General features: G+C 42.8%; 1 protein-coding gene across 1 annotated transcript in view; it reads left to right on the top strand.

Moving 5' to 3' along the window:
- Positions 1-26,526, top strand: part of USP12 (ubiquitin specific peptidase 12) — a 417,457-nt gene that overhangs the window by 364,766 nt on the left and 26,165 nt on the right. The window contains exons 7-8 of the mRNA XM_085621622.1: positions 1,798-1,995; positions 19,962-20,040. Coding sequence (XP_085477748.1) covers positions 1,798-1,995; positions 19,962-20,040 — 277 coding nt within the window. The remainder of the gene's footprint in view (positions 1-1,797; positions 1,996-19,961; positions 20,041-26,526) is intronic.

Raw genomic sequence — 26,526 nt, 5'->3', positions numbered from 1 at the left:
ATGCAGAACACATATGGATATCTTTATTTAATAATGATTGGGATTTGATGTTCCTGACCGAAACCTGGTTAGAAGAGGATTCCAGACCGGCTCTGGCTCTAGCTATCCTGCCAGGCTTTAAAGTATGCTGTGCTAACCGATCTGGAGATAAGAGGTGGTGGGGTAGCTATCATTGTGAGAGACGCCTGGGAGATCGCTTCTTCAGAATTACAAAATATGGGCTCAATTGAAGGACTACATTTCTGCTTAAAGATTGAACCTACATCCTCTCTTGCAGGACTTTTGATCTACAGACCCCCTGGTTGCGCTCTCAGCCTAACTCTAGATTTCTGCAATTTCAGTGTGCAGAAATCTAAACTCTATGCAAACTGCACTGTCCTAGGAGACTTTAATTTACATATTTTGGACCCCGACTGCACTCATGCATCTCATCTGATGATGTATTTCCCTACCCACCGTGCGGGCAACATCCTGAATCTGGTTTTCTCAAACGTCCTTGGTCGTTGAGCCCCCACAACAAATGGTATGGACAGACCACTTCTTGGTCCCTTTCTCATGTATTAGAGAAACCCCATAACTAGGCGATAAAACGCATAATACGCCTAGAAGGAACTGGAAGAAACTCACGCCGGAATCCTTCGGCCCCGGTACTGTCGCAAAGTCAACCTCAACTTACCAATGACCCTAACTGACTCAAATGCCCTGACCTGGTGGATCTCTGCTGCCTTGGATAACCTAGCCCCAGTTAGGTTAGGCGAATCCCTCAGAAACTCCCCATCGGCCACCTGGTTCTCTGAGGAACTCGGAGCAGAAAAAAGTCAATATAAACATAAAGAACGCCTTTGGAGGAAAGAATACTGTCCTATGGCTAAATTGATTTACAAGGAAGCTCTAAAAGAAGTTGGCTAGAAAAGACTATTTTGTAAATCGAATTAACACCGTGGAGAACTCCTGCAAGGAAATTTTTAGGCTAGTTAGCTCTTTTACTAATCCAATAGCACTTGAAAGTTACATTCCACCGTCACCGTCGTTGTGTGCTAAACTGTTGGATTTCTTTAAGGAAAAAATCTTGATTATAAAAAAGACATTCAGCCACTCTTCCACATTTCTAAAGCACGTTTCCATGCCATTTTAAATCTTCCCCTACCGTTCTGGTCTTGCTGGTATTTAAATTCCCTTATATTGAATCCATTGTTGTCACTTTCTTGGCGTTGTATGGGCAGACCATCCAACACTAGATTGCCGCTTATGTAAGAGTGCCTGCTTTTGCCGGGCTAGTCCGCCTGGCCCTCAAACTGGTATAAAGCATAATTCAGTTAAACAAAGCAAATACTATAGTAAACATAGAAGCACAAACAAGAGAGCTTTAGTGGCCTGCAGCAACTCTCCCACTACCAGTCCAACCTTTGCTGCAGTTAAGTAGGATGTCCAGCGTACTTCAGATTAAGAGGAAGCTCTGTCTCCCCTCTCCAGGTCAAGTGTTGAGTATGTTGGTGGACATTTTGCTAGTAATAATTAGCCATATTAAAGATAGTTTGAAAATGTTCACGCATGAAGCTACATACCCCTGTTATTTATTGATATTTAATTGTCTGTTGTTTGGCTGGATTCCTGCACTATCACTTCCTGCATTTCAGTTGTAATGTCATTGGACAGATAGAAAGGTAGCCTCTGTCCAGTGGTATCTTTAGTGACCAGAATGCAACTAGCATGCGTATTGCATTGTCTTTTACCTTTAGTGCGGTGCAGGTAAATCATATTATCTTTAATATGTGATTTTTTTCTTTCTACATCCAGGATGAAAGTAAAAAAACTGCCTATGATTCTAGCTCTTCATCTAAAAAGATTCAAGTATATGGATCAACTGCATCGATACACAAAGCTCTCTTATAGAGTAGTATTTCCATTGGAGCTTCGACTTTTTAACACATCGGGAGATGCCACCAATCCTGATAGAATGTATGACCTTGTTGCTGTGGTAGTTCACTGTGGAAGGTAAAATTTGCATCCATTAATCTCTAATGTTTGATCGGCTGCATACTGATATTGATGAGTAATGTATTAGACGGGTCAAGTATGTTTTTGTAGTTTACATGATCAACCCATCTGTAACTCACTTTTACTTATCACTCACTGAAAAGCACTAATTTCCTGCTGCTGATGTGTTCAGAAAAGGAGAGAGAGTCCAGCTCCTGACAAGGGCAGTTGAAACTAACTGTTTCTGATGATACTTCTAGCTGCGCCTTTAGAATATCCCCAGGTGCCAGACAGGATCCTGAGATTTCTTTACAGCAGTGGTTCTGCATGCGGTATGTGGAGCTACATTGTTCTACAGTTACTCTTTACCTCCCCGGAAATGACTGGGTGGAGCTATCTAATGTCAGTTATTTTCTTTCCGGACCCTTCGATGCATATCCAGAGCTTTACACCTAACCTTGTTGATCTTCTGATGACTCCGAAAAAAATAGTCCACTATGGAAATATTTCCCTATTGGAAACACTTGGGTTCAAGCTGACGAATCTGGTCTCATGTACCCAAAGATGATTTGTGAAGGGGATGATAAACTCTTCATCTCTGAACATAAAAACATGCTGCAGTTGTTGAATTGGTCCCTCTATCATTTTAGGTTGTTGGCCTTATCACTGGCCCGGTCACATGGCCGCTTCAGGAAAAGCCCACTTCCCACTCTAATGCCTAAGTCAAAGTCTAAGCACAAGTGTGAGAAAGACAAGCGGGACTCAGCCCACCTCTGCCAATAACGAGAAAGTTTGAGGGTGTCATGGAAAAGATCATACTCCCCCCGATGCCTTCTGTGTTCAAACTGATTCTGCAAGTAGTTACGTGGTATCCCTAGTATGCTGGACTATCATCTACCCTATAGCAAATTGCAGTGTACAAAGTGGCCATGCTGCAGTTTTTTGTTGCGATTCTGGCTCACTCAGTCTTCACAAAGCCACAGGGGTCTTGAGCCTGGCTTCTGCTGGTGGGTCCGCCCCCAACTCTGTCTGCCCTGTTGGGACCCGCAACTAGGCCCTTACAAACTCCAGTACTGAGTTTGCCTTGTGCCAAGATCCACCCCACCTCCTCCAGCGCTGATCCGATCTGGATTCTGGTCTCAGACTCCAAATGGACGTCGGCCCACTCCAGGATTCCAATCCTAGACTTCTGCCTTGTTGTAAGTATCAGCAGAGGATTCACAGTGCAGGGTACAATTATCCCTCAGGACATTGAATATGAGGAGGAAGGAGACAGATTGCTGCCTCCTCATTATACTGATGATGCATTGTATCTTTACGTACAAAATGCTGGTGAGCTAGGCACATCTCCTGAAATGGATCTTGACTGTCCACTTGGGCCACAAATGTATGAAAGTGCTTCATTTGTGGTAATGGTTCAGAGGGCAGCTGAAACACTAGAATTGCATTTGCCCGCTATTGAGACACAAGCAAATGTCTTAACTAAGATTCTTTAACCAGGGCCAGCTTCATTTAAGCCATTATAGCCATTTAAAGAAGCCTATACTGATGCTCTTCTGCCTGCATGAGCCGATTCAGATTGTCGCATGCCATTCGCTTGGCCTGTGGCGAGGCAGCATAGATTGGATTCCAGTGACCCAGACATCCTAACCAAGAATCCACACTGGAGAGTCATTGTTCCAGCTTCAAGAAGTAAGGTCAATCCAAATTTCTTACTGACCAATTATCCGAATAAGAAATCAAAAAGACTTCATGCTTTCAGAAAGAGAATATTTCCTTCAGCTAGTCTAGCATTTAGGTCTTTCAATTGCAGTTTGACTCTCAGGAAGGTACAGCCATATATTATGAACTATTACCAAAGAGGCCAATGGGCCTCTTTGGCCCAAATGACCCAGGATGGTCAAGATGTAGCCAAGTATATGTTTGGCTGGCTTGGACAGTACAGACTCTATTGACAGTGCAGTTGGCATCAATGTCATACTCTGTGAACATGCGTGGATGAGAGCAACTGGGTTTTTTGTAGACCTGCAAGCATCCCTCATGGATATAGATGGCTCTTGGGTGTTTGCAGAAAAGCGGATTTGTCCCTGGAATGATTCAAGGACAGTTCTCTGGGGCAATGGACACCAGCTAAATAATTTCCCCAACAGAGGCTATTTCAGATGATTAGCTTACAGACCAGGCCTGCTCTCCCAGCTTGTACAGCAACAGCTAACGCAATCCTTTTGGGCTCTCAATGGCAACAGCAGACATCGTTCAAGCTAGCAGAGCAGCAAGACTCAAATTCCTTCCCTGCCACTGAGCTCTCAAATACTCTTTATTTGACTCTTCCAAGCTCATACCTGGCCGGTAGGAGGCAGAATGACATTTACTCCCTGGCTGAAGAGCCATCACGTTTGACAGGTGGGTGCTACAAGGTGTTCAAATGCACTATACCCCTACCCTTTGTTTCCTCCACAACCCGCAGTGCTCCTGCACCAGAGCTACTCTGAGGAACACTCCCCAATCTGATGCCGGAATTTAACCTTCTGATGTCCAAGGGCACCATCGAGAAACTACTGGACTTTGAGCAGAGGGAAGCATGTTACTAGAATCCTACTGCAACGGAAACAGATCAAACCAAGGACCATGCAAAGTCAATATGGTCTTCCCATGGTCCCAGGTTTGATGCATTCATGTCACAGATGCTCGACCTAGCCAAACTAGTGGAGTACTATTTTTATTGGGAGAAGTATGGGAACGCTTGCTTATAGGTATTTTTTGGATCTCCACAGCTTCTGGAAATAACAGAAAAGTTGAGGAAAATGTGGGTTTTAGCAAACGTTTAATGTTTGCAGGACATTATGGTTAATTAAAGATAGTAAGGTCTATGCAGTTCACAAGATGCTGGACTGCCCTAGGTGTCTAGTTTTCCAAAATGTCAGTGTTTAGCAGGTTTGCTTGGTTGGCGGCTGAGTCCGGGCCCAAATTCTGCAGCTACCCATATTGCCAAAACAGGTTCTTTCTTTTGTAAATCGGCCATTTGGGCAAGAAATTCCAGATAAAAAACTTATCACCAATTGCTATTTTTTCCTACTTTTTTCATAAATGTTTTATTTCAATGATTAGTTTCTTTGCGAAAAACATGAGGAATCTACACACTTGACCCCTTCCGTAATAAGAAATTTTGTCCAGTTTTGTGAAATGTATAACTTTCTGGGATTATCCATGTGTTTCGCACATGCTTCTACCACAAACTACAGATAAGTAGAAACCACAAGAATGGACTAACGCTTGAAAAAATTCCCAAAACTGAGGTTACATTTTTTTTACCAACAATTCTGCTGCTTAAAAACCTTTTGTTTGTCATTTTTAGGAGAGAAAAAAACACCTTTCCCCCAATTTTTTACAATTTTCTTTTTAATTATCTATATTTTGGCTGATTTCTCAGTTCTCTGTAGGGGGTACCTATAGAATTCCCAAGATGTTGGGAAGAAGGACACAAATTTGTCCTCGATACCTTCTGGGGAAAAAAACGTTAGAAAGGCTTAAGCGCAAACTGACCCAAACAACCAAGAAAGGGCTCAGCACAGGTGTGGACAAAACCTTAGGAGTCAAGTGGTTGAATTGAACTTTTAATCTGGCTGAAACTTGCAGGACAACCAGATTTCTACATTGGTCAACTTGGCCTTGTTTATTCCACATTTGTACACTGCAACATTTTCAAATCGGAGTAAAAAAAATGTGAACACCCTTCTGGGGTTCGTATATTCTTTGGGCATTTAGCCAGTGCAATTTAGCTGGCAGGTGAAAGTCTCCAATCCTAATCAGGATTGGTTGAGAGCTCCTATCATTCCTAGCTGGTCATAAGGGGAGACTATGTGCTTTCTGTAGCTCCATCTTGAAGTTTCAAAGTTTACATTGAGAATAGGCCTTAGCCAGCAAGTGTATCGTGAATTTCATAGGTAGTCTTTCAGCTTCTGTCTGAAATTGCAATTTATTCCATTTACAATCTCAAAAGCACCAGGTTCCATATTGCACAGCCTTCTGATTTGATACTGTTAGAACACTATTGTACTGACCCCAATCACAACTTGGAAAGCTGTAGCAGCGAAACATAGTCTCAAAGTCAACTCCTTCGAGTATTGTGGACTCATTCGATTTACATAATGTTTCCAATTCTGTGCTGGTAACAAACCTTACTCACTTTCCTTTTGCCCATAGCTGTGTGTCTGTTCTGTGGGATAGATGGAGGTAATGAAGAAATCGCACAGCCAGAGAACACCTGATAGGCGCACAAATCATTTTAATCCTGCACACTCTTTTTAACTTCAGCAATCCAAAACAACAGGTTATAAACTCCAGTGCAGATGTATGTTTGTTTAAGCCAAAAACACCCTGTTTATAGACTGAGGTTCCCATGGCAAACACTTGACTGGCTGAAAGCCACTCGGAGTCTGACTTTTCTGAAAGTCTCTCTCCGTGCCAAGCATAGGATTAAACTTTACTAAAGTTCCTTCAAACAATGGTACCTTCACGCTTGACATTCATGTGGGCCCATTTTAACCACGGACACTTTTAAGGACGCAGTTTTCTTATTATCAACCCAGGGCCCACATATCTATCACAGTCCCTAGAAAAGATCAATGGAATTCACCCATTACGAATGTTGTTACAGCAGGGAGTATGGCTAATCGCCAGTCACCAAAACAAGGACACTATGTGCAAGGCAGCCCAATCTTTCAGGGTCTGAGATGGCAGATGCCCTCACTAAGCATCGGCTCTTGTTTCCAAACGGCCATTGCGCCGTGTCTGAGGATGGTATATAATGGGGGTGGGTGGGTTGTTGGCATCAGCACAGGGACAGGAAACTATAATCTACGACCTCCGCTCCTATATGACTTGGAACACATGCCATTGATGTGTACACAATTTTTAAGCATATAAAAAGATTTGCTCATCCTCTATCTTAACGCAATACAATTAGGAGTAGGCAAAATGCATTGAGTTTGCTGCTTTCATTAAAATAATATAGAGGGGTAGCTCTGGGGCAGTGCATGTTTTCAAATAATGTAATGGTCATGACACCAACTAAGCAATAAGGGAGTTGCCTGATTATATTAGTATTTTCTCTATGTGTTAGCATGAAAAACACTAAGATGTACACTATAAGTAATTGGTGATTTTACGTCTGGGGCTAATTGTTTAAGATGTGCTTAATGGATTTGAAGTTAATCTATTATGGTGGTGATTTGTATTGACTTGTTTTTTTTAAGTCTAGTGAACTTTCATTGTAAGACTGTGAGAATCAACTTTGAAATACAGACCTTTCTACCCAAGTTGTTAAGGGAGAGAGCATTTTGCTTGTTATTTACTGACTAATGTAGTTGGGTGCTTCTCTCGATGCTAGCTTACCTAAACTGATACTGCATTTTCAATTTCTCAATCCACTCCATGTAGTTAGAATTTGATGATTTGCGACAAGGTCACTATCATCCTGCCAGACAGTTTGAAACAGTCTACCCTTTGAAAAAGTATGAATTTACTCTCTTTCAAACTTTTCCCATGAGAAACTTAACTTTGTCTTTAATTTATTGCACCTGAATTTAAGTTTTGCCTCATACCTATAGTGCCATTCTTTGTAAATGTTGTATGTTCGAAGCATGTGCGATGAAGATCACATGCTTTGCATACTCCTAATACTCCTGCCATCTAGTGCTGGGTCCGGATACTTGCAAGTTGTTTTCCTTCGAAGAATTCTTTCCAATCACGAGTTAGGTGACTCCTCCTTTCGGTGATAGTGTGCATGGGCATCGACTCCATTGTTGGATTTTTTTTCGCCATCCATTTCGGACGTAAATTGCGGCGCTCCGGTTTGACAGCGTTTCTCTGGTTCCCCTCGGTGCGCAATCCACTACCCTCAACGGTATTGTTATTCGATCCCGTTTCCCATTCTCCGCGTATCGTATTTGCTCAGAAATCTTCGATTGGAAACTTTGTGGAAGGCCGTTGGGCCTAGCCGCGTCGGGCGTCCGGCTGTCGATTGAACGGACTGCATTTAAATTCTGTCCCGGGTTCCACGCCAAGTATCTGCGCACCGACTTGCATGAAGTGTGCAACTTGTGTCTGTCCCCGAAACACAACGATCAAGACTGCAACGCTTGCCAGTCTTTTTGATCCAAGAAGACAGTCTGTGACGGTCGTGCTCGATGTAACGAAATGCACCAGCAATATAGCGACTCCACTCTGGATCTCTATGGAGAAGATTCCGACCACGAGGTCTTCGACGCCCAAGGAGCCGAGGAAGATGAAGAACACATCTCCGTGTCCGAAGCAGATTCCGACATGGAAGAAGATGTTCCGCAGGGTCAGCGTACCATGAGTACTGCTAAGAAATGGTGTTGCACTGAAAGAACGCAACCTGTTATTTTGTTATGCTTTTAAAATTGATGAAATTGTTGAAATCTTTCTTTTAATTGCTGATACTTTTTTTATCTGTTGAAACATTTTAACTGTCTGTAACTTGAATTTGTTTGCGCTACGTTGCTAGGTCATCGCCGGTTCTGGCGATCAGCTGAATCCAGCCTGCCGGTCCTTTCCAGCTGAGGCGACCAATAGCGAAGGGCAGGAGGAGTCTCAGTCACTCTTTAGACACAAATGCAGGCGAAAGCACGGGAGCGCCGGCGATGCGCAAAAGGCAAGCCCGTCCACACCCAACCGTGCCCAGGGCCCAGTTATTATGCCCAAACTCGTACATACTCCTCCTTAGGACTTAGAAAGCTTCACTCCACCTCATTTACATTAAACCTCGATATCAGCATGAATTTGATGACTCACTCAATCTGGCTACCACGGAATTCCTTTCCGGAGGTTAACAAGCCCTTACATCATAGTGTAGCTCACCAACATAAATATAAGTGCTCAAAGCTTTCAATTCATTATCTGAACACGCAATCCCTGGTTAAACACCAGCTCAATATTTTTACCCTTCTGGATTTTGAAAAACCGGATATTCTCTTACTTACGGAGACATGGCTTACCCTTGACTCCTCACCTGATATACTGGCGGCGTTATCAAATGAGTACTATATCCTCCACACTAACCGCCCTCAAGGTAAACAGGGGGGGGGGGGAGTCGCGGCCATCATACGCCAAGAGTTTAAATTTAGCGCCCTTAATCCCCTCTGTCTCCCTGCAGTCGATAATACAGTAATCCAATTGGAATCAGACTTTGCCCCGCTAGTATGTATTCTTCTTTACAGACCACCACTTCATAGGCCCTCATTTCCTCACTCATTGGGCGAACAAGTCTCTAATCTGGCAATAGATCACACGAGATTCTATTGATAGGCGATTTCAATTACTGGGCAAACGATACTCAAGGAGGGCCGCAATCTGCTGAGCTGACCGAATTACTAAATAATTATCATCAGCTACTCATGTTAAGGGACATGCTTTTGACCAAATTTTGGTCCATTATCTTGGTAGTATCTGACCTATCTATAACACCTGGTATCTGGTCAGATCATTATTTGATCAAATTTACCTTAGAGGTCCCCATCAGGAGCAAAACCCAAACCAGGGGGGGTGGGGTGGGTATGTAAATGGAATGCCATTGATATGAATGTCTTCAGTAGCACTCTGGCTAACACAATACCTAAGTATACTCCTGATGTTAATACCCAAGAGGAAATTATTTCAACTTGGCTACTGGAGGCTAGTAACAAACATGCACCATTGGAAAAAATCGAGAATAACTAGCCGTTTCGAGGCTCAGAGGTGGTTCTCTCCTGAACTAAAAACTCAAAAACGTACGCTCCGTCAATTGAAGCGGAAGTGGAGGTTGAGCTACTCATCAAAAGATAAAGCAACCTACCAAACGGCCATGAGGGAATATAAAAAATGCATTCTAAATGTCAAAGCTGCTCACTTCTCATCTAGAATTCTCACTTCCTCCAATCAATCTAAAGAAATATTTAACATCGTAGAGGAACTGTCTAACCCAGACAGGGTATTAAGCAAGCCTACTCCCTCACAAACTTTGTGACAAATTGAACATCTTTTTTATCGAGGAAATCTCCCTTATCAAGGTTAGCATTCCTACTCATATAGCCCAGGAAGTTTCCCCCACCGTATACAAAAACTCAGGTACCTTGGACACTTTTTCCCCCATTGATGCTAAGATCTTTCATAGCCTTCTGCTTAAAGTCAGCTCTGGCTCTCCTACGGACCATTCCCCCCCACATGTCTTAAAGGAGATTTTTACTGCCCTGCCAGGCCCTGCCCTTGCCCTGCTAAATGATTCTTTATCTCAGGGCTGTGTACCTAAACCTTTTAAAGAAGCTACTGTAATTTCTCTTTTGAAGAAACCTGGAGCTGGCCCCCTGACACTGTCCAACTATCGACCTATTTCCTTGCTTCCATATCTGGCTAAGATGTTGGAGGCCCATGTGGCAAAGTGTTTGTCCAGTTTTCTGGAACAAACTAACTTTCTTGATCCACACAAAGCGGGTTTTCGTCCCGCCCATTCCACGGAGACAGTCATTACTGCAGTAATGGACGCCCTATGGGAGAAAGCTGATAAGAGTACTCCTCAGGCCCTGGTGCTGCTAGACTTATCCGCAGCTTTTGACACGGTCAACCATGGTATTCTGGTGGACCGTGTCAAAGAACAGGCATCTAGGGGCCAGCTTTAAGCTGCATTTGCTCCTTTTTGGAGGACCGCTCCCAGGCTGTTCGCCTGGCTCAGTTTATGGCGCCAAAGCAAAGTACCATGTGCGGGGTGCCACAAGGATCCTCTCTCTCCACTTCTATTTAACCTATATCTCCTCCCATTGATCAGGTCATTGAAGGAAAGAAAAACTGTTATTTTCAACTATGCTGATGATCTGCAGCTACTCTTCACCGTTGATAATTCACCCCTTTCAGTCTCGGAATTTCAGTCAACCATGCGGTTCATCAGTTACTGGATGGACAGAAATCATTTAAAACTAAACCCAGGAAAGACTGAATTAATCTTGACCGGCGGCAGCCAGAAATTCTGGGGTCCCCACTATTGGCCAGGAGAACTGGGACCCCCTCCTCATCTGCCAAGAGCCTTGGAGTTCTAATATCCAATGACCTGTCCTTAAAAAGGCATGTGGGATCTGTTATATCTTCTTGTGCCTACCAGCTGCGTAAAATCAGAAAGATAAGTAGATTGTTGACCCAAGCCGCACTGGTACAGGTTGTAATGCCCATGGTTTTATCTCTTCTCGACTATTCTAATGCAATCTACCTTAGTTTAGTAGCTGGTCTTATGAAACGGCTGCAGATAGTCCACAACCAGGTGGCTAGACTGATCTACCGGCAACCTAGGTGGCACCATGTTTCCCCCCTTCTGAGGGAATTGCACTGTCTCCCTATGCCCCATCGCTGTGCTTTTAAGATTGGTTGCTTGGTATTCAAGTCATTGCATGGTCAGGGCCCTGGATTCATAGATAGCCTCATTTCAAGATACACCCCCTCATGAAACCTTTGGTCGGTTCACCTTCAGCTACTATCAATCCCCACCTTCAAGTTAAAGCGACAAGGAGGAGCCAGGAATGCGACCCTGGCCCCTAAGCTATGGAATTCGATCCCTCTGGAAATCCGGTCCACTACTGACCTATTGAAATTCAGAAAACTGCTTAAAACTTGGTTGTACATTCAGGCTTACAATTGAATTATCCAACTCTCTGGTATTTCCTAGATTCAGCGCCAAGAAACCAATCCGGTGAACGAGCGCTTTATAAAACACTACTAACACAACATAACATAACTGTTACTCCCCTGCCCCAAACTATGCCCAAGAAAAAGGCTCCGGTCCCTCCTCTGCCTTCGGGCCAAGTTCGACACCGAGAACACATTTCAAATGCCCTGCCTTCGGGCTCTGCAGCGAAACACACACCAAAGCCTTCCGGCTCGGAAACCAGTCGGCTCCATTCGGGCACTGAACCGAATCCTTCGGTGTGGAAATCCAAACGCGTCCTCGTGACTATCCCTTCCGCACCGAAATCTAAATCTTAGAATCCAAACATCTCTGCATCGAAACCTTCGGCACCGAAAGATAAAACCGCTCCTCCTACTCCATCCAAAGAGCCTTGTTTCGACGTCCTGCCTTCCAACACGGACCCGAAACAGAAAGAACTTGTTATTAATCCTAAAACTAGACCTATTCGTGCAAAACTGCCAGTTAAACGCAAGCCAGAAACTGAGGAAGCGTACCACGTTCCCCTTAAAAAGAAAAATGCAGGTACCAATCCTTCTCCTCCTCCTCTTACACCTCCTTCCCCACTTGACCCAAATTTGCTGATTATACCTACAAATTCACCACAACCAGAGTAACCTGACCACCAGGATGATGGGGATGGGGATGCATCAGATGACAAAAGTCTTGATTCATGGACTGATTACAATACAGATCTTCACACTGATAATAACCCAGATCTAAACCCTTCAAAACCCTCTCCACCTGACGACAATGTAGGGTACATAGAATTAATAAATAGGGCTGTTCATTATCAAGGGGTTCAGCTTCACAAAGATGCTCTTGAAGAGGATTTTCTCTTTGAGATTTTAAGTTCTTCTCAAAGAGCAACTCATACACTACCCATGCTTAAGGGTATGCTTAAACACGCAGACGACATGTTTAAGGACCCGGTGCGTGTGAATTCTACTGCAAGGGTAGATAAGAAATATAAACCTGCACCTACAGACCCTGTCTACATCAAGGGTCAAGTTTCCTTAGACTCTCTAGTGGTTTGTAACGCTTGCAAAAGGGCAAACTCACAAACAGCGGATACGCCTCCTCCTGATAAGGAATCCAAACTTATAGATGCCTCTGGCAAAAGAGTAGCTGTGCAGGCAGCCAATCACTGGCGTATTGCCTACACCTAGGCTCTTTTAGCGAGATATGAAAGGGCTCACTATGACGAATTGGAACAAGTGCGCAGGTTTTTGCCAGATGAACTCAAAACTAAGGCGCATGATTTCACTCAGGAAGGGAAACACATTTACAACACTTCCATTGGGTGCGCTTTAAACGCAGCTGACACTGCTGCTCGCGCTGTTAACATCAGTGTCCTTTTAAGAAGGCACGCCTAGCTCAGAATTTCAGGGTTCAAACCGGAAGTCCAGGCCTCTATTTTAAACCTACCCTTTGATAAGGAACACCTATTTGGACCTGTTGTAGACACTTCTTTAGAAACCAGCATTGAAAATGCAATAGGTCTCGCCTTTCATTAAGTTAAAGCCATTTGCTTTGCTATACAATACCATTAGCAAAGCAAATGGCTTTAACTTAATCAAAGGCGAGACCTATTGCATTTTCAATGCTTGTTTTCTTTTTAATTCATCCAACAAACAGGCACACATACCCATCACTCCCAATAGCATCTCATATCCACCCTTTACTAATACAATTCAGTTAATCTATCCCTATTCGAAACACTAAAGTAAATGCATGAGATCTCAATAGCACAGACCTAACACAGCTCATCATTCAATGAAAAGGAAGCTCACATTACTACCTATTTACCTCTAACCTTAGGTTCTGAATTAGTGTGTTACTTGCTGCAAAGTGCTTGAGTGGCTTATTAGGGGTAGTAAGCACTACATAAATACATTTTACGATTGCAAATTAAACATAAAGAAGGGTACTGTAATGTCTAAGACTTGGAGACATACCTTCAGCATATGTTAAAACATTATCACCCTGGCAGAAATGCTTCAGAACGCTAGAGACATTTCAGCATAAGATGTAGTAGACACCTTCGTTACTGTGCAGTGTAATCCTATATGACTAATTTCCTGAACGTTTTATGGTGATCAACACAAATCATGAAGTACAGTTTTCAACCTATACTTTGTAAAGCCATCAGGTCTAGCTTTACTGTGACAAACGCATGCAGGCAGCAATTCCATATGCCTTTGTTTGTCCTGTATTGGCACATCTTACACAGACACATTGTCACAAACTGCAATCTTTACTTAATCACCAGGAGTGGCCTGTAGCCAACCCTGTTTAATGTCGCCATAGAATGTTTCTGCACCTGGAAAAAACAAGCCCCAAATCGAGCGCACAGGATCAAATATACGGACACTAGTAAAAGTACTAAAAAGCAGGATGGCAGCCATGTTGCTGTCCACATGGTTGCTGTCTTGGAATCGTGAAACAATGATTCACTATGTTTGAAGATGACTTCTGAATTTCTGATCAGTCAGCGTGTGGGTTGGGGAAGTGCACACTTAATCCACAATAAAAGCATCTGAAAATGAATGCTGCAGTGAGGAAAAAGGATTGCTTTATTCCTGTCTGATGCGATTCACTGATGGTGACAAAAGTGTTTTCATTGACCGTTCTTTTCAAATGTAAAATAGTACATCAAACATCCAATTGAATGTCAAGTGATACAGGCATACAGCCAATAGAAAGGCACTGAGAATGAAACTCCTTTGGGCGGATCCAATAAGTGGTTGGCAATATATGAACCCTGTAGAAGGATCCTGAGCCAAAGAACCTAATGGCTGAAGGAGAGTTACCCAAAGCCTAATATGTATAGTATAGTTTCTCGGGGGAAAAAAAGTTCTTAATTTACGCTAGGCCTAAACTGAGACAAAGGGACCTTTGAGATTCTCCAGGCGTGAGTGTTGCTTTCTCACTTAACTTGGTTGCTTGCGCTTACATGGGGTGGATATGGAGACAACGTTCAGATTAAATTTTAGCCCTCAGAATTACTATGATTTCTGAACGCCTGCCCTCTGTGATTAAACACATATTGCTATATATACATATGGCAGACACTATCGAAGATAGTACAGCGGTGAAGTACATAAAGAAAAGTATGGGATTTGTTGATGCTGGGTAAAATAGGGGCTTGTTCAGCAAGTCTTGGGTGTGGTTATAAAGCTGGTTGAACAGAGCAAAATATTCTGTAATTTGTTTGTTGGTGTTTGCCCTTGAGGTAAATGCATAGCGGCAGATGTGCAGTTCGTGGTTTTCAGTACAGCTTTGAGCAGCTCCCCGAGTCCCTTTATGGTAGTTCCTATGAACATGCCCTAATTCGTTGGTTACTGCACTTGGTTGCCCAATTTGAAATGTTAATTGCAGCTTTGGTCCTGAGCCAGCATTGTTTATGGGAGGGATAAAAAGCGGAGAGATCTGCTGGGAAGGGCTTTGTTACTAGCATCCCAAATCCGAGTGTCATTGCCAGATGTAAAGCAGGCGTCATAGTGTATACTTACAAAATGCAAGTGTATTGAACGGCCCGGGGAGGCTGTGCTGTCAATCCTTAAAAGCAGATTAGTGGCGCCGTGTTACGGCATCTATAAAAAGCACTGGTGCAGAATTTTGCACCAAATTTTCCACTGACTGACTCGTGCAGAATGAGACTTTTGCACCCAGTGCACATTTACAGTTGCACTGCTGCAGTTTATAAAATCCGTCCCCCCTTTGTCTTGGGAAGGCCCACGCGGCACGTCCTTTAATCCGCTGGTGCTTTCCACATGGTGGGACTTCCGTTTGACCAGTTATTAACGGATTTCTTCCTTCTAAAGCGATAGCCTGTAGGAGACTGTGATCTCTCGATATTATATTGCATACTTTTACAGGGGCGACCTGACGTCAGAATATGCGTGTAATAGGAAAATGATGCATGCAGTCATTTATTACAGCCAACATATGATGTCAGTGCTGCCAGAGGCATGGAGGACTGTGAAGGAAGTTGGTGCGTGGCGGGCACACGCATTGTGTATCAGCAGCAGCATGCATCCCAAGCTCTCAGTTAACAGAGACAGTCCTTCCCACTTCCCTAATCATATCTGGGAAGGACTGCAAGCTGTCTTCGGAAGCCTCCAAGAAACAAAACAAGCATTGATCAAGTCCAAGGTGTTTGAAAGCAAGTATGACTATTTATTTAGTAACTAGAACATTCCGCCATGTAGTAGGACGTTGATTCTAAAAAGGCACACATGCTTGTAAATAACCTGGAGTGAGTTCGCCACAATTGCCTATTCGTGTCGCACAACAATTACATCTTAGCCCGCGTCGGGAGTTGCCCTTACAACAACAAATCCAATAGCTTGTGTCACAATTCTGCATTACCTCCAGCTCTTGCTCCTCGCTCTGCTCCAGCATCTTCCGGAAGCTCACTGGACTCTCTGCTATCACAGCCCCAGGCATTCTTCCGTGAGTGTAAGCTGCAAGCAGCACACACTTCAGCCGCCGATGTTGCACTTCCGGCTCACGCTGTCACAAGGAGGAACTACCAGTGACGCGTGCGTTCCAAGCCTTTCCAACCTCAGATGGGAAGGTAAATGCAATGACGTAGGCTTACTTCTATGACTCGCATTGGAAAACGAGAGGTAACCGCTATTAAAAAAGAGGCAGAGGCGGACTTTTGGCACGCATGAGTACGATGTATAGCATCGCACTCATGCGAGAGTCTAGGTCAGGCAAAATAAAGTGCGAATGCAGCCAGCCAATCAGAGGGAGAAAAAAAAGCATTTACAAATGCAATAGTACTCGTATTTACGCAAGTCCTATTGCATTGTAAATAAAACTGTGGTCGTCCAAGAAGGCAGGAACGGGAGTGGGTGGGGGTGTTTGTGGTGGGCAGAGAAGTGACAGACTGCGGGAGGGAACGGGGGGAGGCAGGGGAACAAAACAGTTTTAAAAGTAAAGGGGCCGATAGCTATGGAAGGAGAAAAATGACGACATGGCTGTCAGGGGGCAGGATTACGTTGAGGAAAACCAATCACATTGCAGCATTTAGGAATTCGACCAATCAAAAAGATAGATGGAAAATGGGCGGAGCTTCCCCCACTATACTGTATACAGCATCTCTCCACCAATACAGCGCATGCGCTGCCTAGGTGAGACCTAAAAATGAAGAAATACACAGATGTCGAAAAATTCATGGGAGCTTTGCAGTCCCCATCCAATCTGGGTTCTTTTTGCCGCTCCTTCTACGGGGGGAGGTTGGGGGGGGGGGGTTCAAAGAATCTATCCTCAGACAACACCTCTAATTCGTATAGAGGCAACAATCAATCACCCTCTTCAAGAGGTTACTTTAGAGGAGGATTTCAAAGCAATAATGGCAAGAAAAGAGGTAAAGGTAACACACCCCATACTTCCCCTGTAGCAAATAAACAGTGACTTGCCTCCTCTTCCACCCGATTATTCTACACCTGTCGGGGGACGCGTCTCTCGTTTACTTCCTGTCTGGAATACAATCATTTCAGACAAATGGGTCCTACAAATTATCCAATCTGGGAATTGCCTGGAGCTTACCGACAATCCCCAAACATTCCTCCACGATCACACAAAATGTCACCAGAGCATCTGCACCTTCTCAAACAAGAGGTTCTCTCTACTGCAAAAGGGAGCTATTGAGCCCATACCATTACAATATCAAGGGTCCGGCGTATACTCCCTATACTTTCTCATACCCAAAAACAACAGCTCTCTCAGGCTTATACTAGACCTCAATCTCAAAAGGTTAATTTCACATGATGACACTTCAACAAGTGCAAAACCAAAGGGGATGATGGACGGAGTGTTGAACATTGCAAGCACTCACCCCCAGTCAACTGATCTGGGTTTAATCCATCATCATTCTTTAGCTCACTCGACCACCCCAGTTCAGACATGGCCATATGCAAATCAGTCTGACCCTGTGCCTCATGGGAACAGTCCAGCCCGAACTGCCAAGCCATGTCTTCCCTGGACCGGAAACAAGCATCCTGGCACCGGTTTCTGGCTAATCAGCCATCATCAGCCAGGCTAGCTTGAATCCAGTGGCAAAGTGCGCAAGGGACCCAAGTCTGGGCATACCCTGCCAACTTAGGGCGAACAAAGCAAAATCAATGGGGATGATGGACGGAGTGTTGAACATTGCAAGCACTCACCCCCAGTCAACTGATCTGGGTTTAATCCATCATCATTCTTTAGCTCACTCCGCCACCCCAGTTCAGACATGGCCATATGCATATCAGTCTGACCCTGGAAAAAGATGTCCGCCAAAGTGCCCCTCATCGGAGCCCGTCAGGCATTGCAGCGCCGGCCAGACGAGGAGCAGCCCGATGATGAAGCATGACACCCAACTGGGTGTGTGAGGGCATTACATTCCAAAGAAATGGATTCCCATCTCTTTGACTCTGTAGCCTACTGTCCTTTGTATATTGTTGAATTTTAGATCATTCAGGAACAGCACAACTTTAATTTTCATAATCCTGGTAGCTCCCACATGGGCCCGTCAACCCTGGTTCACTACCCTGTTGGAATTCTCAGTAGTTCCTCATCAAAAACTACATCTCACATCCAGTCTCCTTACGCAGAACCATTGAGAGAGAAGACATCCAGATCCCAAACATCTCAACCTTGCAATCCGGCACCTGAAATCATAGAGATCGGTTATCTGAATCTTCCACCAGATTGTATGAATATCATTAAGGATGCCAGAAGACCTACTACAAGAGCTTGCTATGCAGCAAAATGGAAGCGGTTTGTTATATATTGTAATAACAACCGTATCAACCCTTTAGATGCTGCCGTTCAAAACATTATTTGTTATTTACTTCACTTACAACAAACAGGTTTAATGTACACATCCATACGATTACATCTCGCTGCAATAGCTGCATACCTTCAAAATAGATAGCATCTGTCCCTTTTCAGAGTACCTGTTATCAAAGACTTCATGGAGGGACTTAAACGAGTTATTCCACCAATACTTCCACCTGCTCCAGTGTGGAACCTTAATATTGTCCTTACCAGACTAATGGGTCCGCCCTCTGAGCCACTGCATAAATGCGAACTCTAATTTCTCACTTGGAAAGTTGCTTTCCTCATTGCTATTACTTCACTGAGGAGAGTAAGTGAGCTTCAGGTATTAACTATAGAAGAACCATTTTTTCAAGTCCACCAAAACAACGTGGTTCTTCGCACTATCCCCAAAGTGGCATCTGCCTTTCAAATCAACCAATCTGTTGAGTTACCTGTGTTCTTTCCTCAACCAGATTCAGTGGCAGAACGAGCTCTACACACTTTAGATGTTAAACGAGCACTGCTATTTTATATAGAAAGGACAAAACCCTTTTCGTAACACTAAACAACTCTTCGTTGCTTTTGCTCCGCCTTATATAGGCAGTCCCATTTCAAAATCAGGTATTGAAAGGTGGTTAGTTAAATGCATTCAGACATGCTATGCAAAAGCAAGGAGGACTTGACCAATTCCCTCTAGAGCGCATCCCGCCAGCAAACTAGGGGCTTCTATGGCTTTTTTTTAGGAAACATCCCTATAGCTGACAGCTGTAAAGCTGCAACATGGTCTACACCACACACATTTACAAAACACTATTGTGTAGATGTGTTAGCCAGACAACAAGCTAATGTAGGCCAGGCAGTTCTTCGTACACTTTTTCAAATGACTGCAACAGCTACAGGTTAGCCACCGCATTGGGAAATTACTGCTGTATAGTCTGTGCAAAGCATTTGATCTACAGCTCACATGCTTTGCATACTCCTGCAATCTAGTGTTGGGTCTGGATGTTCGCAAGTTGTTTTTCTTCGAATAAGTCTTTCCAGTCACGAGGTAGGTGGTGACTCCTTTCAATGATAGTGCGCATGGGCATCGACTCCATTGTTAGATTGTTTTCCCACAGAGGGTGAGAATGTGGTTAGTAAGAGTAGAATAGAGATGTCCATGCGTATGTATCTAAGTAAGATAATACTGCAACAGGTACAGGAACCCGAGGAGGTGGGTGGGCGCATTTGAATCTACAGCTTTACATGCCAAGAACAGATTCTTACTGGTTAAGTAGTATTTTCCTTTGTAATACAGCAACTCTCCTTGGTCATTCATAATGCATTGTTTTATCATTTTTAAGTTAATTAGGCTCAGCAGTACCAGAGTTATTTAGGATGCCTTCACGAAAAGTGATACAGGTAAAATAGCTAAAGTGTTGTTTCTTCTTTTTTTGTACAGTGGTCCCAATCGAGGACATTATATTGCAATAGTAAAAAGTCATGATTTTTGGCTGCTGTTTGATGATGACATTGTAGAGGTAAGTTCTGTTGCTATTTTAGAGATTCATATAAAATATTTAAAAAGTTGACACTACCAGCTGCAATGTGTTTTCTTCAAAGAACCTCTGCAATATTGTTTAGTTTGCTGTATTGATACAGTGGGCTTCTTTGCATACAGCCTTCCTTTTTCAACGATTCTCTGAAAAAAGAAACGTTTCTCGATTTGAAAATATTGAGAACAAAATATTGTCTTTAGTAAAGTGTAGACTATTTTATTCATAATTTTGAATCCTAGATTACAAGCATTGACATTTTAAAAATTGTTGTGTGCCTGCCTCTTACATAGTATTCATGATTTCTATTCATTGAGCCTCAAAATTCTGCTGTCAAAGGGATGCATGTGTTTTTTCGCTCACTGACCTTGATTCTGTTTGTTTATTTAGGGTGATCCCCACCCCACACCCCAAAGTTATCGCTTGCGATCTTGGAACGTAGATCTGATTTACATGAATGTGCTGCGACTAAACGACTAAACCTGGACCAAATATATGTGAAATAGGCAAAAATGCTCATGAGGCTCTTAAGAGGGATACAATCTAAATTGCGGGACACAATCTCAATTCAGTAGGTCCCGGTTATTACTAATGAGATTAAATTCTGAAGGTGCCTCTAAATGAAATGTAACTGCCCCCTACACTATTCAAGAATGTTCTGAAACACTTCTCTTTCTATCTTGCTCTTACAAATCACTCCTGTGATTTACTATTTCTAACTCTATCGTTTCACCCTAGAGGCTGTATGTAGAGCAAGTCTTTGAATACTCATGATAATAAACTCTTGGTGCGATTTAGTTTCTAATATTCAATATTAATTAATCTTAACATATGATTAGAGGTTTGTAAATACAGTACAATTACAGTACAAGTGTTTTCTAAGACTTCCAATAAACACGTTTAAAAATGTTTGTAAAAGTTTTTCTCCTTTTGCAAAGCATTCTGACACCTTATGTGCTTAAAATAATTTTCAACAAGAAACAAAATAAAATTATTAAAATCGAATTAAAACAATTATATTGTCTGTGCCACTGATTGAAAAGGTGAGACAATGACATTCTTGGCGAAGTAAATTATTAGCTCACTAGCCTTGCCACTTCTTTTTAGGTGACTGTGCACATATTAAGAGGACAAATGCTGTAACTTACAGAGCAAGATTGCCAGTGGTTGAAGTAAGGTGACCTATTGCCCTACGCTGTATGTATAATGTGTTGTTTTAAAGTAAAATGTGAATGTCTTATTAAACAGATCCGTTGATAGAGAGAGGGAGCCCAAAACCTCTCTAGGTATGTTAATTACTTTCTTGAATACATGTGGCATTCAAAACGGGTAAAAATGTCTCTCGACAAATATAAAAAAAATCCCCTCCTTTCAAAAACGAAAAGCTTTTAAAGCATTTTTCACAAAACAATAGTTACAATATTTCAATTATTAAACCTTAAAAGGGAGTGAGTATCTCAAATATTTATCTGCACCTCTTAAGAAGAGGGTGTTAAAATTTCTTTGTGTTGTTGCTTAAGAGACCAATGTTTAAGTCCATAGACTTTAAAGCAGTTACGTAGAGTTGTGTGCCACACAACAATTCAGTCTAAAATACTCATGTGTGTTCAAGATTTCATATTTTGATGCACCATCTAAAAAATATTTCTTCCAGATGGGGATGTAGATCCCCCCTATACATACTGTGAATTCAGATGCATTGTTCTTATGACCTTGTACTGAATTTTGTATGTGGCCTATTGTAAATGCAATACCTGACAATGAAGCAGTTACTTTACTATATTTAGCAGATTGTGAGCTTCTCAGAGTCCCAAGGACCTTGTATGACAAAAGCCTTGTCTTAAACCTACAATAATGAGATTTGGGAAACATGGTTCGTTTACCTTCAGGGAGTCTCCATTGATAATCATGAGCACTGAATAGTCCTGCCCATATGCAGGATGCCAGAACACTTTTAAAAATTAAAATATGTTGACCTTTTTTCATTTAATTTTATTAAAAATAAAACAATTACAATGTAAGTAGTCAATAACTAAAAAATGAGAAGAACAACTCCCAAAAACATTCTTAAAAGAAAAGTGAGAGCAAAGGAGGGCAATGTAGCTGGATAGGCTGCATCTTGAAGAGGCTCTAAAAACGGTCAATATCCCTATTTCGAAGCACATACCACCAGTATCCCTTCACACCATGTCAGCAATAGTTGCTCTAGTTATTTTTTCCGGCACCTGGCAACAAAATCCTGGATTTCTTTTGGTGAAAAAATCTATCAAAACATTTACATATTGCATTTCATCTTGCATCATGAGTATTTTTGTCCTTTTTTTTACTATTGAAAATGCCATCTTTATGTGTAAAACTCCCTTTTTTGAGCTAGGAAAAAGTGGCAGATTGATCCTACCAACGTCTGTATAGTTTTATTTCCCAGAAGCCCAGCACTCCGAGACGTGTGTCCATTGCCAGAAGATGTCAAGGAGAACCCTTATGGACAGGGAAGTGTTTGCCTGCATACTATTAAAAAGAACTGGCGCAGAACAGGGGCTTAGGGAACTCCCCACTTTAGCAGCTTAAGCGGGGGGTCCCACTGGCCCTCATAAGCTGGTGAACTGGGCCCACATAAACCATAACTCATTGATTGATTATGGGACTTATGTCTGCAGTTTTGCAGACAAAATGAAGATAAATAGCACTGCTACCAAATACCATGATGGAGGATTGTGAGCTTTGAACTGGCATGCACAGGGATGGAAACACATAAAGAAAAAAGCTAAATAGTAGAAAACGCAGGAGAGGAATAATTAGAAAACAATGAGTGAGTATGACAGAGTAATATATGAAAGAAAATTTAAGGATGTGAGAAGAAAGATTGGTAGATAAATCGGGGAAAAAGAATGAAAGGAGAAAAAGGGTGAGATGAAGGAAGGAAACGTGAAGTGAAAGATGGAAGAAAGATGAATGGTAGGATGAAAGGGTGAATGAATGACTCAATGGAAGAGGGTGAGGATTGACCGTCAAAAGTGTGAATGGATGGGAATATTGAAGAATGCACAGATGAAGAAGAGCGTGATTGGATGGTTGAAAGATTGATGGATACATGAACATATCGATGGGTGGATGGTTGAAAAGATGGATGGATGGAGCAATGTGTGGATATCTGTAAAGGTGAAACTATGCACAGATGAGTGGATGAATAGATGGAAGGATAAATAGATGAATAAATGAAAGAAGCGTGAAAGGAACTTTTCTTAGGAAACTTGCATTTCCTCACTATGTGTGCTCGATCTGAATAGAGGTATATTTCAAGTGGGGGGTATTTTAATTTTCTGGCTACTCCCTTGGCGCAGAAGACAAGAGTCTGTGTCAGGTAGGTACAAGGGGCATGGAGAGGAGTCTTCCTCTACCATAGCCCAAACAACAATCTTTAAAAACTCCTCCAGAGGGAGATCCAGAGAAAAATCCAGACATGGAAAGCGTCGTTCCCGGTTGACGCCCAGCATGAGGACTGTTACCACTTGATCTACATTGAGGCTCTTTAGACACTCGTCCTGAAACACTTGGCGTGGATGAAACCAATGCTATCGCTGTTGAAGGAACCCTCAATGTTGAAACATTCAACACCACCTACAACGTTCAGGAGGATGCACTTATCTGTGTAGTAGGTCAGGAAGTTCAGGAGGAGAATTCCTCCAACTTCTGATTCAGAGTATTCCTGTTCGTTCTGTCCTTTACACAAGATATCACCAGCGAGCATATCATCCTTTCCATTGCCGCCTAGGTCTCCCAGATGCACATCACCATCAGTCTTTGTGGCTTCTGTGCCCTGCCATCTACTAATGGGCCAACTTTGCCAGTACCATCTGCACCAGTACTAACCGGTCCTCTTCATCAGCAGAGCACCTATAACCTCTGGCTCTATCTTCACCAGTTATTGTGTCAAAACAGAAACTGCACTCTCCATCAAGGCGTTGTATACCTCACGGCAGCCATTCACACTTAAGATACAACTCGTGCTCCCGTCAGAGGCAGTATACCTCAAGGGTTCATCCCATGCAGGTCACTTTTTTCTTTGTGTTTCAGACATAAATGCACTTGATGAGAGTGGCAGCAGTGCTTAATATGCTGGTGTCCACAGTGTGAACATCTGTCATTTTGTAGACCCTTCAACACTGATACATCTCAAGGAATTTGCTTACTCTGGTACCTCAGCTTTTGGGACCGGTCATTGAACTTGTTCTGACGCCAGCTTTCCCCCAAGGTGGCTCCAGCAAGACTACAAAAAAAGTGTTTTTTCCGTTTTTAATGCAATTATTTTTTATGGTGTTCTTTGGAACTCTGAATTAGGCTTTTGGCCACTTTGGACTTGAGTGTGTGTTGGGGGGGGGAGGGGGGGGGGTGCAAATCTTTGCTTAAGTACCCTGAACCTTCGAAATAAGTCGTTCATTTATGTCTAGTTTTTCTGTTGTTGCTTTTACTAACTCAATATCTGAAAAAGATTGTGCATGCCACATTTCCTGGAATCTTTGCTGCATTTTCAAAATTCCCAATAGAAAAAAAGAACAAATTAGGTAATCTCTTAATGGCTGTTTGTGCATCTCCGTTTAAACAGATTGAGTAGAAGTTCCACCAGGCAATGTGAAATCATGCAATCCTTTTACATCCTGACCTGTTTAGATGACCATTCATTCCACGTTTCTTCAAAATAATTTGGCAAACGTGACAATTTTTCTTCAGTGTGTAAAATACTACTCTGAATGATTACAGTATAGAAGTCATCTGCTTGCTCAGGAGGAACAAAAGCTAAAACAGATATTTGTTTAGTTCAAGTTGCATTTTATTGTTAGTTATGTATTCTCCGGCCAGGGATGTTTTCTTTCTTTATTGCCACATTGCCCGAGTAAAATGGCAAAAAGAATCCCTGAATTTGGGTGTCAGGATGTACCTTTTTAAATACAGAAATTGTAGCTACTGCATAATTATTTACCAGTATTTTTATTTGCTTGCTTTTTCATTTACTACTGACGCAATTTGTTATAGGTTGAAGACCGCGTGTTTTGTTGTAAAGTGTAGATCTGAGCAATCTTAGTATTGTTTATTTTAGTATGTATAGTATTAATTTGGGTGAATTATTTGAATGTTGTTTTAGAAGTACAGTTCATCTTCCAAATTTCAACCACCTAGAGTTGCTGGCAGGCCACTTCGCCCTCAAAGCTTTTTACTGCCAAATATATCACAAAACAGTCCTCCTCACAATAGACAATATGACTACCATGTATTACTTCCGGAAATAGGGGGGGGCACATGCTCTCCCTAGCTCTCCAAATTGGCACAGAGCATTTGGCATTGGGTGATCCACCGCAGTATTTACCTACTAGTGGAGTACCTTCCGGGAGCGGACATTTTCACAAACCTGCTCAGCATGATGCAACAAGTCCATGAGCGGGTACTCCATTCCTAAGTCCTACTCCTGTACCTCCAAGGTTGGAGTTCCCTGACATAAATCTTTTTGCAACTGAGAAAATGCCAAATGCCCAAGCTTCACCTCCAGTTTACCGGACCTGCAGTCCATAGGCAATGCACTATGGGTAAACGGGTCTGGGATATTTGCCTATGCTTTTTCACCTCTCCCACTTCTTCCGTATGTGATCCTGAAGCTACGACAGACCTCTCAACCTCATCCTGGTGGCTCCCACGTAGGCCAGGCAGCCGTGGCTCACAATTCTACTTGAGTTGTCAGTTGTCCCCCACAAGAAGCTCCACCACAGCTCAGACCTTCTCACTCAGCAACAGCACATAGTCATGCAGCTCAATCTAGCAATCTGGCTCCTGAGTTTGGGTATTTCAATACTCCAGCTGAGTGTGTGTCCATACTTAAAGAGGCGTGTCATCCCACCACCTGGGCCTGCATTGTGGCATAGTAGAAGAGCTTTGTTCACTACTGCCTACCCAATTTCATTGATCCACTTTCTGGCAGTTCAGGACATCATTTGCTATCGTTCGTATTTCCAACGCTCAGGTCTGGCTTACACCTCCATTCGCTTACATTTGGCTGCTGTGGCATCATGCAGAACAGGGAACAGTTTTTGCTCTTCAGAATCCCCATTATTAAAGCCTTTAGTGAGGGATTGAAAAAGGTTATGCCTCCTAGGCTACCTCCAGCCCCTTCCTGGAGCCTCAGTGGAGTTCTTACTAGACTCCTCGTTCAAGCTCCTTCACTTGTGCCTTATCCAGGTTCAATCATGGAAGTAGTTTTTCTATTCGCTATTACTTCTCTTAGGTGAGTCGGTGAGTCCGTGAGATTCAAACTCTCACCCTGGAAGAATCCTTTTATACGGTTCACACAGACAGAGTAGTCCTTAAGACTAACCTGAAGTTTTTTCCCCAAGTTGTTCTCCTCCCACCTCAACCAAACTACTGAACTACCGGTATTCTTTCCGCCCCCCAGTTTCTGCAGTGGAGAGAGCTCTTCACACTCTA

The sequence above is a fragment of the Triturus cristatus genome, chromosome 8, assembly GCF_964204655.1.
Source record: "Triturus cristatus chromosome 8, aTriCri1.1, whole genome shotgun sequence".
NCBI classification, from domain to species: Eukaryota; Metazoa; Chordata; class Amphibia; order Caudata; family Salamandridae; genus Triturus; species Triturus cristatus.
The sequence above is the reverse complement of the archived record's forward strand: the minus strand, read 5'-3'. Positions and strand labels throughout refer to the sequence as shown.